The 16,504-nt window shown below is 40.8% G+C and overlaps 1 protein-coding gene across 1 annotated transcript in view; it reads right to left on the bottom strand.

Annotated features, from left to right (window-relative positions):
• The window catches only part of sass6 (SAS-6 centriolar assembly protein), a 62,642-nt gene that overhangs the window by 931 nt on the left and 45,207 nt on the right, over window positions 1-16,504 (bottom strand). The window contains exons 11-17 of the mRNA XM_078561681.1: window positions 15,874-16,053; window positions 11,111-11,192; window positions 4,217-4,350; window positions 2,967-3,107; window positions 1,256-1,359; window positions 1,015-1,103; window positions 225-575 (exon numbers count right to left, since the gene is read on the bottom strand). Of these exons, the coding sequence (XP_078417807.1) occupies window positions 469-575; window positions 1,015-1,103; window positions 1,256-1,359; window positions 2,967-3,107; window positions 4,217-4,350; window positions 11,111-11,192; window positions 15,874-16,053 (837 nt within the window). The 3' untranslated portion in view covers window positions 225-468. The remainder of the gene's footprint in view (window positions 1-224; window positions 576-1,014; window positions 1,104-1,255; window positions 1,360-2,966; window positions 3,108-4,216; window positions 4,351-11,110; window positions 11,193-15,873; window positions 16,054-16,504) is intronic.

The following is a 16,504-nucleotide window of genomic DNA, read 5'->3' as shown; positions in this document are numbered from 1 at the left end:
GTCTGGCAGCATCGGCGGAGAAGAAATCAGTCAACGTTTCGAGCCCTCATGGCCCTTCAGCAGAACGTTCTGCTGAAGGGCCATGAGGGCTCGAAACGTTGACTGATTTCTTCTCCGCCGATGCTGCCAGACTTGCTGAGTTTTTCCAGGTAATTCTGTTTTTATTTTGTTTTGGATTTCCAGCATCCGCAGTAGCTTTTAGCTTTTTGTTTTTATAAAAAAACCTTTCCTTATCATGAGCCAATGGTAATTTATTCCTTATGGGTTTCTCCATAATTGCCAAGCACATTCTTTTCAAATCGCATGTGCGATTTATAGCTTACAGCAAAAGCTTCAACTATAGCTTCAATCGTTAGCTTTGAAGAAATTGATCACTGCAATTCCAATCAGTCCAAATGTTAGACTGTCTAAATTCTGTCTCAGTACTTTTTAGGACTGGTGAGCCCACCATCAAAAGTTACTTCAGGATCAGGATGGTTCTGGTTCTTGTCCACAGAAGTAGGCAGAAGCTGGAGGGAGTAGTCCAGATTTTGTAGTTTGTGCTCCTATTGTAGATGGGAATGATTTCTGGTGTTCTAACAAAATAAAAATATACTTGAAAACTTAACTAAGAACATTTAATATTATCTGTAAATACTTTTATATAGAATGCCTTTCACTATGTTAATAAAAACTCATCCATAGATCCAAACTAATTTTGATATTGTGAATATGTGCTGTGATTACTTGCTATCAAATGTTTAAATTTTCCCCCATTTATAATACAAGTAATGCTTTTTCTACTCAACCTTAAAATGAAGCTTCAAACTGCAAAATAACACTGGCCTCCCAAATTACACATAAGTAATATCAATAAAACATAGAACGAAAGTCAAACCATTATTGATGGCTGTATCCATTTAACCAGGAAGACATACTTTAACAAGGCCCAGAAACGTTAGGATTTACATTCAAATATTTAAGCAAGGATGCTGAGCATGCCACATTAAATATGTCAAGAAATACCATTCTTACCTGAACAGGTATTGTGAGCAGAGAGTCCTCGCAGAGGGATGCTGTCTTGTCGCTGCTTAAAATACTTTGATTCTAAAGCACCAACTTTGCTACAAAGAGGAAGGTAAAAAGAAAAGTCAACCTGAAGGCTGGCCATCATTAACAAATAACAGGGTAAGGATTAACAAAAATGTAAAAATGGCTATTTTACTAATAAGGTGCAGTCATAATTGCAAATAAAAGACATTTCACACCAACATACTTTTCTTTGCCTGATGAAGGAGCTGTGGTTAATCCCACTGGAAGTTTTGGTTTTGATGTCATTGACGGTGTACTTGATTTTAAATATTGAGAGTTAATCTGAACCTGTTAAAAATGAAAAATATGTTTGTGGCATATGCAATTGTTACAAATGAAAAATAAAGCAGTTAAGACTAGTTTAATGCAGAATTTTACACTAAAATAAAGTTAGTTATCTGGAAGTTAGGAATAATTTGATGGTACAGAATGGATTTATATTTCCACAGGAGTGGTCCCACTCATTCACTGAAAGAGCCATGGAAACTGAAGGGAAATGGTGGAAATTGCTGTTTACATTGTTTCTCTGGGATTCTGTGGTTGATCTGCTGAAGTTATGTAGGATGAATGGGAGACAGCGCACAAAAATTTACCATTACACAACTAGAGAAAACAAAATTCAAACGTGCCATATATTTGATTTCTTTATTCTTAACAGAACACCTTAATACAGCAAGGTTTTGATGTATTTAAGATCCATTTCATCCACTATATATAATTTTCTACTCACTGAATCTAATACCAACAAGAGTTTCCTTCTAAATTAAGATTAAAATGGTTCTGTGAACTGTTTACATTTCCTAGATTCTGCCACAAAATGTAAGTGATGCATCAACCAAGACAAAAAGTGCACCAAGTCCTCATCAGAGAGTTGCTCTATGCTGACGATGCCACACTAACGTTCCATACTGAAGAACGGACAACTGCAGCAGCAAATGGACCGACTCTCCCATGCCTGTGAAGCATTTGGTTTGACCATCAGCATCAGGAAGACAAATTTCATGGTCCAGGATGTTGTCATGCTGCCATCTATTAGCATTGACCATGTGACATTGGAGGTTGTTGATAGCTTCACATATCTAGGCTCCACAATCACCAGCAATGTTACTTGATGCTGAAATCAATACAAATATTTCAAAAGCTACAGCTGTTATGCCCTAGCTGAGTAAAAGCGTGTGGAACAATAACCTGACTGAGAGCACCAAACTGCAAGTCTACCAAGCCTGCGCGCTCAGCGCACACATCTACAGTGGTGAGATCTGGACAACATAAAGTTAGACAGGAGAAAAGGCTGAACAATTTCCACCTTCATTGTTTCAGACATATCCTCAGTATCTCTTGGCAGGACAAGGTCACCAACGCAGAGGTCCTGGAGAGTGCTAATTTCATCAGCAAATATTCATTGCTAAGCCAATGATGTCTGCGCTGGTTCAGTCACATTCATCGGATGGACAACGGCCATACACCCAAAGATCTTTTGTACAGTGATTTGGCCACTGGGTCACAACATCCTGGGGGTCCACACCTCTGCTACATGGAAACCTTCAAGCAGGTTATGAAGATAGCGGACACTGACAAGTGGGAGGCAGTCGCTAATGCCCATAACCTCTGGAAGCATGACCTCTGGAAGTGCATTGGAAAAGGCAAGCAGAAACGAAAAGCTCAGCTGACCAAGAAGAGGGCCCAGAGAAAACAGAGGCCTGCGAATCGTGCACCTTCTCAGTCTACTGTCTTCCTCTGCAGCAAATGCGGCAGAGACTGCCATGTCAGAGTGGGACACCTGAGCCACACCAGCTTAACATAGAGTTGACCGCCAAGGCACAAACCATTGTCTTACAAGACGGAAGGTCACTACCACCAACTAAAAACTTAAAAGAGAAAGCGCAGATGCTTACCTTTGGTCCCAAGCTGTGCTCACGTGACATAGCATGGTGTGACTTCATACTATTGGCTGCAAACTGGTGTGGAAAAGATGATGTCACAGAGGTAACTGGATAGTTGGCTCCAGAAGCAATTAAAAAAGGATTTTTCTCCGACTGCAATAAATGAAGGAACAAAAGTCGCATTAACTATTTCAAACATCCCCAACAAACTTACAAATGTTCAAAAAATGCTGAATTATGTAATCCTGAACATGAAATACAGTACATATTAAAATATAGCAGGTTCAAAACCAATTGTATAACTACAATACCTGATTTTCCATCTTAAGCGCTATAACACTGGAGTTTTACTTAGAAATAAAAAAGCTAGGTGCTTCAAAAGAAAACTGAAATTATAAGAGTTCCTGAATTAGCTTTCTTATTGGTAAAAGACAGAGCTGTCTTACCAAAACAAAGTATAGTTCTTTCTGAATTGAAGTTTTTTTAATTTTTAAAGAAAAGCAATCTTTACTTCTCCAAAACGCAATTGCTGAAGGCAGCATTTAAAATTCATATAGACCACAGCCTACATTTTCCTCCATAAAAGAATGAAGGAAAATGGGATGTGTGGGGGCATTTAATGACTGATTCAAGTCCCCACCCATTAAAAATTGATCACTGGCATTTTCCTCCACCTCTTTGCCATCAACTCATCACCGTTCTCTTGTTATTCATGCCACATCTAAATGACATCAAATGGTCAGGACTTGGATCACCACTGCATTTCCCTCTGTTTCTGTTCCACTGATCAGAGTGAGGACCTGAATAAAAAATGTTCTGGGCAGTGGGAAGACGGTGGAACAAACTCTTATGGAACTACTAGAAGTGTTCTGGCCACTCTTATTTTTTCCCAATCCTCCAACTTGTCTTAATGTGTGGGTAGACTCATATAGAGACAATAGCAAATTTGAACCCTTCACGTTTTGGGGCTTGCTTCTCCCTTTAAATTTTGCCCTATTCATTTCACCAGTGCATAGAGTGACCTATAAAACCACAGGATATCCTTCTTCCAAGGAGGCAGAGAATTCCGGAAATTTGGCCAGAAAAATGGAAAAAAACAATTTCCTATACTTGCAACATTAAAACTAGTTTGTATCTCTTAATGCAATCACTTTTGTGATCACTCCTATGACACGATTAAGAAACAGACTGCTGAAATCAGTGTTTTGCAATGCTCATAATTTAAATTGATAAGAATGTTCTTAAATGTTGAATATACTTACTATATTGTGATGTACTGTTCCTCTTTTGAAGATACCATTGCTTCCAGAAGCAGAACTTATTCCAGATGTTCCCATTATTTCTTGCCTCCTCATCATTTGATTTTCGTTAAGTTGTTTGTTGAGCCATGTAATCACTTAGGGGAAAGAAAAAATAAGTTAGATGTGAAATAAATTGTTTGTGAGCTGTCAATTTCATACCAGGAGAATTGACTCTTCTATTGCCTTCCCTGAACATAATTTTCTTTTTTGTCATGAGTCTCTGTGTCCGCATAAACATGTACATTCCTCTGAGTAAGGAGCACTGCAGTCTCAGATCCCCGGCAGAATGTGCAAGACAATCCATTAATTTCCTCTCTAACCTCTCGTCTCAGGTCTTCTATTTTCCCCTCTCAGCATCTTTCTGTGCTACCTTGTTACTGGCTATATAAAACACTTCAGGCTAATATTAATACTGGGCAACTTAAATGCTGTGCAAGCAAATAATAATACAATGCAACAATGAAATTACAAATAGTCCTGCTGCCTTATTTTAAAACCCTGGTCTTACTAGGAATACAAGACAGCATAATATGCCCTGCTTTTGCTATGGTTAAATTGCAAAATGTGCAAGAAAAGCTACTGATTTTCTCTCCCTTTCTATGGCCTCCACCCTAGTAAAGAAGAATCAGCTCTGTTTCTTCCTGTACGATCTCACTTCTTGCAAAATAAAACTTACTTGATTGAAATTAATACAGGATGACTAGCCAAATTTCATCACATATAGCAACAGATCAGTAACAATGAAAGTAAGAATTGCACAATTTCCAGATTGATCATGCTGTCTCCTTCATGACCATGATCCTACTGTGAACAACAGATCATCGTGTCCCAGACTGTCACTGATCATGGGTCTTCTGAAAATCTCCATTTGCCTGCCACCTAGATGGCCCCTCCCCAATTGTTCCCGACACCGAATCATTGTTCCGTAACCTTGCAAAACAGCTTTCTGTTTTATTCTGATGATTTGCAAGTAGGTATCCAGGCATGTGCATTGCTTAAGCCTGCTTGCTGCTCTCCAAATTCATGTCCCATTTTTCTTTCCTTGCCAGTTTCCATTTACCTACATGCAACCTTTAACATACTTTCCTGCTTTGATAATTATTGATTATCTAACTCCCATAATTTTTTCACAATGGTTGTTGCTATGATAATAATCACAAGGCCTAATTCAAAGGCGAGTTGGAACACCCTGGGGAAGAAATCCTCATTTAATTTTTGTGAAAAAGTTGGCCTATCAATTGGAGATCTCCCATTTTGTATGGGCAGAATGAATTTCACCCTTTTGTACCCATTCTGCACAGGCCATTTCCTTGATCTCTTCCTCTTTTAAAATGATAGTTGTTGGTGCTGGCTCTGATCTACAGAAATTAAAGTCTTATTTCCACTTCTCATCTTTACTGATCTATCTCAGATATCTTCACGCCTTTGATAATTTTGGTCATTTTCAGAGAATCAAAAGAAAGACCAGTCTGTTACATGAGGTTTAAATGTGTGCCTGTTTTCTGAGGATTTGAATGTGTGCCTGTTTTCTGAGGATTTGAACATCGGTTCACTATCTCTGAAAGTTACTGATTTAGTGTATCCAGTAGGCTTATGCAATCAGATTTCCTCTTTTGTGCTGCTATTCTTTCAGTGTTATCATTCACAAGGCTGAGAGTTCTGCACTCGGCAGTAATCTTCTGTCCAGAAGAGATACAAACTTCTGTTGCTGTCTATTCGGAAAGGATAATTTAGTCAAGAATGCTGGGATACTGATTGAGTGCAATATTTTTCTAAACGCACTGGGAAAGGTTCAGAGTTCAGCTTCAGCTTGTGTCACTTGGTCATCTATCAAACACATACATACATTCTATCCAATCATCTTGACAAAGGCTCTGTCCAACATCCCACAGAATTCATTCAGTTGGTAAAAAATTCCTCCAAACTTGTCTCCAATTGTTGAAACTTGTATTCCACAAATATCTAATACAAACCTACATACTCCCACAATTTCTTGCTTTTTCCCTTCGCTGAGGTTTTTCCTTCACTCCTTCTCCCACCTATCTTGAACCCTACTAGCCTTTGTATAGTCCAATCATCTTATACCATTTCCAACTATGATGTGATCCAAGCACCAAACATTCCTTAACCTCTGCCTCCCTAGGATTTTAGGGGCCAATGTCTTCTTGATATTCTATTCACTTTCTCATTACCCATACAATCAACTGCTCTTCAAAGGCACTTTCCTCAAACAAACCCTGTCCATTCACTTCTTCCCAGACCATTGTCTGGAAATCCAAATACTCTTCCTATGTAATGAGGGTCAGTTAGCTCAGTTGGCTAGGTGGCTAGAGTGTGATGCAGAACGACACCAACAATGTGGGTTCAATCCCCATACTTGCTATGGTAGTTCATGAAAGTTTGCCTCCTCACCTTGCTCCACGTTTGAGGTGTGGTGCCTCTCAAGCACCAATTGTCTTCTCTTTCTGTTGGAGAGAAATGTCTATGGTCCTTTGTGTATTATAGCTAATTACTTAGTTTCTATGTAAAAATAGTGGTTTACATGCACTTCATTCAACCTGGTGTGGTTAATTTGCTGCTTACAGTGTAGTCTCCTCTGTATTGGGGACTGCTTTATCAAATATCCCTATTCTGTTTAGAAATGCAATCTGTACAGGTTGCTACTTTATTCTTGCTCACTCTAACCTTGCAGCTTTCACTACTCACACAGCTCCAACAAAGCAGCGGGAACACTTTCTCATCTTCCTCCTGGTCCCCAGGAGTTTCCTCATCTGAATGTTTGGCTTTAGCAATTTTAGATTTGAGACCATTGCAGAGGCATCTAATCACAGTATAGTGTGATCCTTTCCTTTCTACTTGTGTATCTTTTCCACAGCTTGAAATTAACTTTGTACTTCATCCAGTACTTTCCAACTCTTCATAGCCTTTCAAAACTGCTTACAAGCTATTAACATCCTTTTTTTTTTTGCACATTCATAAATCTTGAGTGTAGCTGTAACATACTATTACTTAATTAAATTGTTAAAATAAGCTAGATTATCTAATTAATCTATACAACAAAAATAATTGAATATTATTAATTAAGTAGGTAAACAAACAGTTTAGATAGATGTGGCAGAGCAGGTGGTGTGCTGCAGATGCACCATGTGGAAGTTTCTGGACCACATTCCAGTCCTGGGCAACTACATCTTTTTTTATTCATTCACGGGATGTGAGAGTCGCTGGCTAGGCCAGCATTTATTGCTCATCCCTAATTGACCCTGAGAAGGTTGGCTCAGAGTTGTTGGGCTAGAGTCTGAGCTGCAGACATTGCAGAGCATCAGGGAGGGGAAGAGTTACCTGGACACTTTGTCTGGAGGCAGTCACGCCCCTTAAGCTGGTAGTATTCTAGATGTAACCATTGGTCAGTGCCAAGAGATGTGACTGCGAGCTGTGGCCTATGTGGATGAAATCAAGGTCTACAAGAAGGATGGGCTAACAGACCATGGTGTTGGAGTCCATTCGAGTAGGAGGAGTGAAAAGGGATGTGGAAGTGGTAGAGGATAGCATAGTCAGGGGAACAGGTACTTGTCTCTATGGCCATGACCGGAGCTCTGAAGCTTGTACCACCTGCCCAGTGCTAGAATTCAGGACACCTCCTCATAGTTGGCGAAGGATTTGGAGTGAGAGGAAGTGGAACCAGTTGTCATGGTCCATGGACGAATTAATGACATAGGCAGAACTAAGAATGAACTTCAAAGGGACTTAGGTGGCCTTGTTCATGAGTCAGTGAAAGCTAACATGCAGGTACAGCAAGCAATAATGAAAACAAATGGTGTGTTGGCCTTTATTATAAGAGGATTTGATTATAGGAGTAAAGATGTCTTACTGCAATCATATAGAGCCTGGGTGAGACCGCACCTGGAGTACTGTGTGCAGTTTTGGTCTCCTTACCTCAGGAAAGATATACATGCCATAGAGGGAGTGCAATGAAAGTTCACTAAATTAATTACTGGGATGGAGGGATTGCCCTATGAGGGAAGATTAACTAGGCTGGGCCTTTATTCTCTCATTCAAACATACAAAATTCTTACAGGGCTCGGCAGGGTAGATGCAGGAAGGATGTTTCCCCCGGCTGGAGGGTCTAGAACTAGGGGTCACGGTCTCAGAATATGGGGCAGGCCATTTAGAACAGAGATGAAGTGCAAATGCTTCACTCAGAGGATGGTGAGACTCTGTCCCAGAGGGCTGTGGAGGCTCAGTCATTGTGTATGCTCAAGACTGAAATCAATATATTTCTATATATTAAAAACATCAAGGGATACGGGCTTAGTGCAAGAAAATGGTGTTGAAGTAGGAGATCAGCCACAATCTCACTGAATGGCAGAACGGGCTCGAAGGGCTGAGTGGCCTACTCCTGGTCCTATTTCTCATGTTCTTATGTTCTGCAACACTGGATTCTAAATCAATAAACAGAATCTCAAGGGTAATAATCTCTGACCTACTACCTGAATCACATGCAATTTGGCATAGGGTCAAGCAGATTAGGGAATTAAATACATGGCCCAAAGAGTGGTGTGGGAAGGAGGATTTTTGACTCATGGGGCACTGACACTAACACTGAGGAAAGAGAGAGCTGTCCTAACCAGGCTTGGATCAGTGTCCTGGTGAATCATATAACTAGGGCTGTAAACTTAAACAGGCAGGGGGGGAATCGGATGAAGGTGAATTTAGAAATCTAAAGAAAAAAAAGTCGAGGCAATAGAGCAGTGTAGTGAATTTGTTAATGAGAGGTAGAGTGGCATAGGAAGGGACAGAAATTTTAACAATAATAGCCCAATAACAAATAAAGGTCCATGCAATGAATAGTTACAAAAAATAAATTTAGAGGCTCTTTATTTGAATATACAAAGAATTCATAACAAGATAGACTAACTAACAGGCACAAATTGAGATAAAAGTTTGATCTAATTCCAAGGTGACCAAGGTTCGGAAATAAATTATCAGGGTACTTAACATTTCAAAACATTGGGCAGAATGGAAAAGAAGGGCAGTCCTGATAATAAAGGATGACATAAGAACATTGTGAGAAAAGATCTGGCTGAGAAGATCAGTATGGGTCGGGATTAGAGATAATAAGGATCAGAAAACATTGTGGGGCATAGGTTACAGGCCCCCTAACAATAGTTATACCGATGGACAGAACATTGAGCAAGAAATAATTGGAACTTGGGAAAAACAAACTATGTAATAATGTGGGGGCTTTAATCTTCATATGGACTGGACATATCAAACTAGCAAAGATGGTCTGGAAAGCAAGTTTGTAAAATGCTTTCAAGACAGTTTCCTGGAACAACATATTGTAGATTTAACTAGGTATAAAGCTATTTTAAATCCCAAATTGAGTAATGAGGCAGGTTTAATTAGTAACCTCATGGTAAAAGATCCTCTGCAAAAATGTGATTTTCGAACAATTGAATTCCATACTACATTTGAGAACGACATGCTCAAGTTAAAAAAAAGTCACACTTAAACCAAAGCCAAGTACATAGGTATGAAGGGAGAACTGGGTAAGATTGATTGGGTAAATAGACTAAGAGATATGGATGTAAATAAACAGTGGGAAACATTTTTAAAAACAATTCATAGTTTCCAACAAAAATACGTTCAATTAAAAAACAAAGACTCAACAAGAAAGTCCCATTCGTGGCTTACGAGGAAAGTTAAGGATAGCATTCAACTAAAATAAGGGACACATAATGTTGCGAAGAATAATAGTAAGCCTGAGGATTGGGAGAGTTTTAGAAACCAGTAAAGAGTGAACAAGAAGTTGTTAAAAAGAAAAAAATAGAACAAGAGTAAACTAACCAGAAAGACAAAAAGATTGCAAAAGCTGTAGAAGCTCCCCACAGTGATGTCCTAGGACCAACCATTTTCAGCTGCTTCATCAAAGGCCGTCCCTCCATCGTAAGGTCAGAAGTGGGGATTTACGCTAATGATTGCACAATGCTCAGCGCCATTCTCAAACCCTCAGATATTGAAGCAGTCCATGCCCACAAGCAGCAGAACCTGGACAATATTCAGACTTGGGTTGATAAGTTGCAAGATTCGTGCCACACAAGTGCCAGGGAATGACCATTTCCAACAAGAGGGATTGACTTACAACAGCCTTATCATTGCTGAAACCCCACAATCAACATTCTGGGAGACTGACCACATAAATACTGTGACTCCAAGAGCAGTTCAAAGGCTGGGAATTCTGCGGCAAAAAACTCACCTCCTGACTTCCCAAAGCCTGTCCATATCTATAAGGCACAAGTCAGAATCTGATGGAATGCTCTCCATTTGCCTGGATGAGTGCTGCTCCAACAACATTCAAAAAGCTTGACAGCATTCAGGGCAAATCAGCCCACTTGACAGGCACCCCATCCACCACCTTAAACTTTCACTCCCTCCACCACTGGCATATAGTGGCAGCAATGTGTACCATCTACGAGGTGCTCTGCAGCAACTTGCCAAGGTTTCTTCGACAGCTCTTTCCAAACCCATGCCCTCTACTGCCTAGAAAAATAAAGGCAGCAAATTCATGGGAACACCACCTTCTGCAAGTTCTCCTCCAAGGCACATGTCGTTTTGACCTGGAACTATGTCACCGTTCCTTCACCGCCGCTGGGTCAAAATCCTGGAACTCCCACCCTAACAGCACTGTGAATGTATCTGCACATTATGAACTACAGCAGTTCAAGAAGACAGCCTCACTACCACTTTATGTAGAGCATTTAGGGATGGGCAATAAGTGCCTTGCCAGCAACATTTACAACCCATGAACGAATAAAAAATATTCAAAAGGAGAGAATATTTTTGCAGTGTGCTTACCATTTTCATTTGTTTTGAGGAGCTCCTTGCTTTCCTCTAATTTCTTCATTGTTCCTTCTAATTGCTCTTGCAATTTTGATACCTACAAGAAGAAAAGTACTTTGAAATGCTATATTACTCCAGCTTTCAGTCACATATCCATTCCATGACAATCACTTTAAAAAAAATTAAGGATTAAGATTTCATTTCAAAAATAATCAACTAGTTAGAATGACAATTTATAATTTTTTGGTTATTTACAAATGATTCTGCAAAAAGTATATTTTGTATTTATTTATGCTACACTCCAAATGGAATAGGCTATTTATTGCCTCAAAATCACAGTGCACAAGCTGAAAACTGGTAAAATTAGTGAGCAAGGAGAGTTGAAAATTTCTCTAGCCAGTCTAGTAACTAAGGGCTAAAACAGTGCTGAACGTGGAGGTCCAAAGAAATTTGGAAGGCAGTATGCAAATCACTAAAAGCTAGTGCTTAGGCACAAAAAGCCTAATGGGACTTTTTATCTTTATCTCAAGGGATGGAATATAAGGGGAAGGAAGTTTATTTTTTATAGAGGCTTGGTCAGACCCCATTTGGAGTACTGCATTTGGTTTGGACACCGCACCTCAAAAGGCCTTGGACAAGGTAAAGCATAAATTCAACAGCATCATACCAGGGTTGAAAGGGTTAAGTTATGAAGTCAGGTTGCATAAACTTGGCTCACATTCATTGAGTTCAGAAAATTGAGGGAATATCTAATTGAGGTGTTTAAAATTATAAAGCAATTTGGTAAGGAAGATACAAAGAAACAGTTTCCTCCAGTGGAGGAATCAGAAAAAGGTTTAAGAATGGAGTTAGGCCTTTTGATACGAAATCAGGAAGCATTTTTATATGCAAAGGGTCATGGAAATATAGAACTGTCTCCCAGAGTTGAAATTTTCAAGACTGAGATTGATAGATTTTTTTGTTTTGTTAGGTATCAAGGGATATGGATCAAAAGCAGGTAAATGGAGCTGATGTACAGATCAGCCATGGTCTGACTGAATGGTGCAACAGGCTCAAGGAGTTGCACAGTTTACTCCTGTTCCCATGTACCTGGTTTTGGGAGTACTGACTTAGGGTATGTAAGGGTCATGTGAGGAGCAGAGAACTGGATAATCCTAGGATGTGAGAACACCAAGATGTGGTAGTCTGGGTGAAGCAGGGAGTGACAGGGAGGTCAGGGGTATGGGAGTGCTGAATTGTTGGTGGGCTGTCACGGTGGTAAAATTGGGACTTTACAGTCTGGAGGTAATTAGCACAAGAAATCCATTTAGGGAAGCAGTGCTTCCTGGAAGTGACCAGTATCAGATTAAAGTGCTTTTTAAAACCAGAACAAAAAAAAATATTGTTGAAAGCACTTAAACAACTTAAGACAAGTGTTGATCATGATTTTATTAGGGGAGGGAAAGGAATTGGGGCTTTGGTTAGCATTTATGAGGATGGTTCACTGGACTAAAAGTTGAAGGAAGGCAGGTGGAAAGAAAAGAGCTGGTGCTAAGAAAGGTGCTATACGAATGCAAGTTGTTATAGTTCATTTTATGCCCCACTTTTTATTTTAAAAGTACAAGATACAGGAGGAAAATATTCCAAGTTGCAGGTAGATACAAAGGAGGTGTACTGTAACAACTACGATTGGTAGTAGTAGAAAATTAGGGAGTGGGAGGTGGAGGTGGGACAACTGAGTAGGGTACTTGGTGTGACATCACTGAGAAGATACATGTTGTAGGCTTGAGATGGCTAATAAATACACAATAATTGAAGTGTTCACTGCAGAGGGAAAGAGGCAAGAGAAGGGACTGGATGAAGGAGAAGGTTAATGCTCAGGATAGATGGATACACTCAGGACAGCAGGGATATCTTAAAAGGGCTTCCTCAGGAGTTACCCAAAATATTTATTTGTTGGCTTTTACTATAAATAGACAGCAAAGTTAAAAATCTGTTGCTGTACTACATGCAGAGATTTTTTAAATCCAAACTCGGTATGCAAGGAAACAGAATTCATTAAACCACACAAAACTGATGAGGAAAATATTATTTCCAGGAACTAATCAAAAACATTTACTTTACCATTTGTTACAATCTTATTTTCTTCCCCACACTCACTCCAGCAACCCTCCCCTTGCAACAGTGCTACCTCCACTGATCGTAAACAGTGGCTGGAATTTTCCGGCCCTGTTGGCACGGGCGTCATGGCGGGCTCGGGGGGAGCGGGGTGCAGACACAATATGGCTATCATGAAACCAGTTTGCAATCATCCACTTCATCCATCAATGTGGAAGTGACCAGTTACCAGGTACCACTTACCCCACCTCACAGGCGCACATCGGGACCCTAATTTCAAGACTTTAGCATCTCATTATAAGCCCTGCTCGCTGGATTCAGTGGTTGATTTACAAGCTGCAGATAGTGTATGCATGAGCACTTATCTTCCCCCTTCCCCTCACGACAACCCTACCCACGTATCTTTCTTCTTTCAGATACCCAAGAACAGCAGTCTGGTCAAGCTGTGGTGAAGGAGCAAGAGGTAGAAAAACAGTAATGAAGAAGAAACACCATTACTTGCGCTCACACTTGTAGCCACAAGCTCAGATACTGACACTATGCATACTTTAAATGATAGCTTAGAGGTGGGATCTGCAAGTAAGACATAAGGCTTGAGTGACCTGCAGATACGGCAGGAGATGAGAGTGGTTGCTTGATGAAAGCGGTGCTGGTTTGTTAGAGGACAAGGGCAAGATCACACACGAGTTCTGCTGCAGAGGATTCAGACAAAGGGTGTTGATGGGGTGAGCTACAGGGGAATGGGTATGCACAGGGAAATGCTTGGTACATTGGCAAGCCTGCCAGAAAGCCTGCAGTCAATGTTGGGAGCATGGAGGAGTCCAGAATGAACAGGGCTTTGCACAGAACTTAGAACCATGGAAGTGTTGGCCAACTCCATCAGTACACTTGTGCATGATGCAGCATCTGCAGTGGATGTTGCAGTGCAAGCTCAGACTGAAGTCCTGCAATGTCGCTTTTTAAAAATTCATCCATGCGATGGCAAGGCCAGCATTTGTTGTTCAAAGGGCATTTAAGAGCAAACCAGTCTGGAGTCACATGTAGGCCAGACAGCAAATTTCCTTCCCTGAAGGATATTTGTGAACCAGATGGATTTTTATAACAATCGACAATGGTTTCATGGTCATCATTAGACTTTTAATTCCAGATTTTTATTGAGTTCAAATTCCGTGCCAGGATTTGAACCTGGGTCCCCAGAGCACTACCCTGGGTCTCTGGATTACTAGTCCAGCAACAATACCACTATGCCATCGCCTCCCCCATATAGGCTTTTATTTTTGCTTGATAGTACACAAGCTCAAATACCTGCCATGAATTCTCAGACAGCTGCCATCATAGCTGCAGACAAGAGTGTTGACAGGGGCTTGCAGGGTGTCACATCAGTCCAGCAATCTGTCCTCCAACACATTAGTCGGATTGTTAAGATGCTCCCCAGTGGGAGTGCAGTGGTTCCATGGGGAACAAGCCTGTTGACCTTTCTCAAAATGACAGCATTTGTCTTCCCACCATTGGCACACATCAGTGCCATTACTATTGCCTGTCAAGTAGCCAGTCAGCCCATACTGCTGCCACCCATGCCAGGATAATGCAGTCCAAAGCTGGGCCTTCTGGGGCCAGAGCTGCAGGAGGTCATCCTGCAAGGCCATCTGCAGTCACCCCCACTGAAAGTCAGCAGTTTCCCATCAGGGATACTGCAGTCAGGGGGTAGCGCTGTGTAAGAGCACTAGGACAGGCAAAGGCACGCAAAAGACGGACAGTAAGGGAATGTATAAGAGTGATTCGTTGATATTTGTATGCAATGTAACAGAATTTGATTTACAATGTTTATTTCATATTGGCTTTTATTTTTGCATTGTGGGCAAGCAGATGCTGTGATGGTCAGTGACAGAGGAAAGGTAAGGTCGGGGACTGTTGGTGAATGGGGAAGTTATGTTTGTGTTTAACTGGTATTGCAGTCAAATGAGTCAATCAAAGAGAGCCCAGCTGAAGAGGGGCTAAGTTGGCTGCCTCTCCTCTTCCTCGGCTGGTCACCATATACCTGATGGCAAGCACTGCGCTCTCATGATAGCGAGGCTGTGCAACATGCCGCAGACTACCATGAATCTTGACACAAGCTCTGCCGAATACTGCAGGGCTCCTCCAGAACGGTCCAGGCTGCAAAAGAATTGCTTAAGCACTCCAATGGGCTGCTCTATCACATTTTTAGCTGCAGCATGACTTTCATTGTATGCAAGCTGCCAATGTATGCATGGGTTGTGCACCAGGGTCAGGAGTTTGTCAAAGGATAGCCCCCGTCACCCCAAAGTCACCCTCTGGGTTGCCGTGGTGGCTCAAATGCCTCAGAATGAGGTGGGGTGTCCTTCCAGCTGCTGAAAGTTTGTTCACGCGAGACTAAGAAAGGCCGTTAGTTGGATCTTTGAGTTGCACAATGGCTGCTCTGCTGTCAAACCAAGTTACATGTCCCCACCAGAAAGGTATCCAGCGGGGCTAGCACCAAATGTGTATGGGTGTGTTGCAGATGTCATTTTGGAGGCAAATCACCGTAAAGAAGACAAATTTCACAGCATACAATATTAAAATTCAATATGAATTGTTTTGCCGAATTTAGCTTTTCAAACAAAAGCACCTATAGATTAGTAATATACATACACACACACTTCAATTTGCATATGGAGCCTTACCTCTTCTCCTTTGAGTTGTAATAACTGTTGAGCTTCCTGTAGTTCTCTCTGCTCTTTCTGCAATTGATTTTCTTTCTCTGATAACAGTTTTTCTTGTTGTATTGTGACAGTATTTTTAAGTTTCAGCTTCCCCATTAGAGCTTTCATATCCCCTTGTAACTTTTTAATAATTTTATTAGCCTGTAAGAAGATGGTAGAAGGTCACAATTAAGCATTTAGCAAGACAATGACAATTAGAATCTATCTTAGCTCAACATGAACAAATAGGTAAACCAAGTCTAAACACATCAAACAATTACAGCTGTTTGGAGCCCAATGGCTACTAGAATTTCATAGGAGGCATGTTCTGCATTTCCAGCTCCTCAAAAGAGGAAGGAAGGAAGCATGCCTGAAGTTGGGATGGAGGTTTCAGATACGGAGGGCCTGAAATGGATAAATTTGTAGAGATGCAAATTAGCAATCTTGGTGGTGAATACTGTTTGGTTTGGAGCTGAACATGACACCAAGTTTTTATGTGGTTTAGTTCAGCCTGAGCAAGTAACCACGAAAGAGGATGAGGTCAAGGACAAAAAAGGGCAAATTTATGATGCGAGTTGAAAACAATGGCCTGTGTTTCTACAATACTCAGCTG

Source organism: Cetorhinus maximus, chromosome 17 (assembly GCF_964194155.1).
Source record: "Cetorhinus maximus chromosome 17, sCetMax3.hap1.1, whole genome shotgun sequence".
Classification (NCBI taxonomy): Eukaryota; Metazoa; Chordata; class Chondrichthyes; order Lamniformes; family Cetorhinidae; genus Cetorhinus; species Cetorhinus maximus.
The sequence above is the reverse complement of the archived record's forward strand: the minus strand, read 5'-3'. Positions and strand labels throughout refer to the sequence as shown.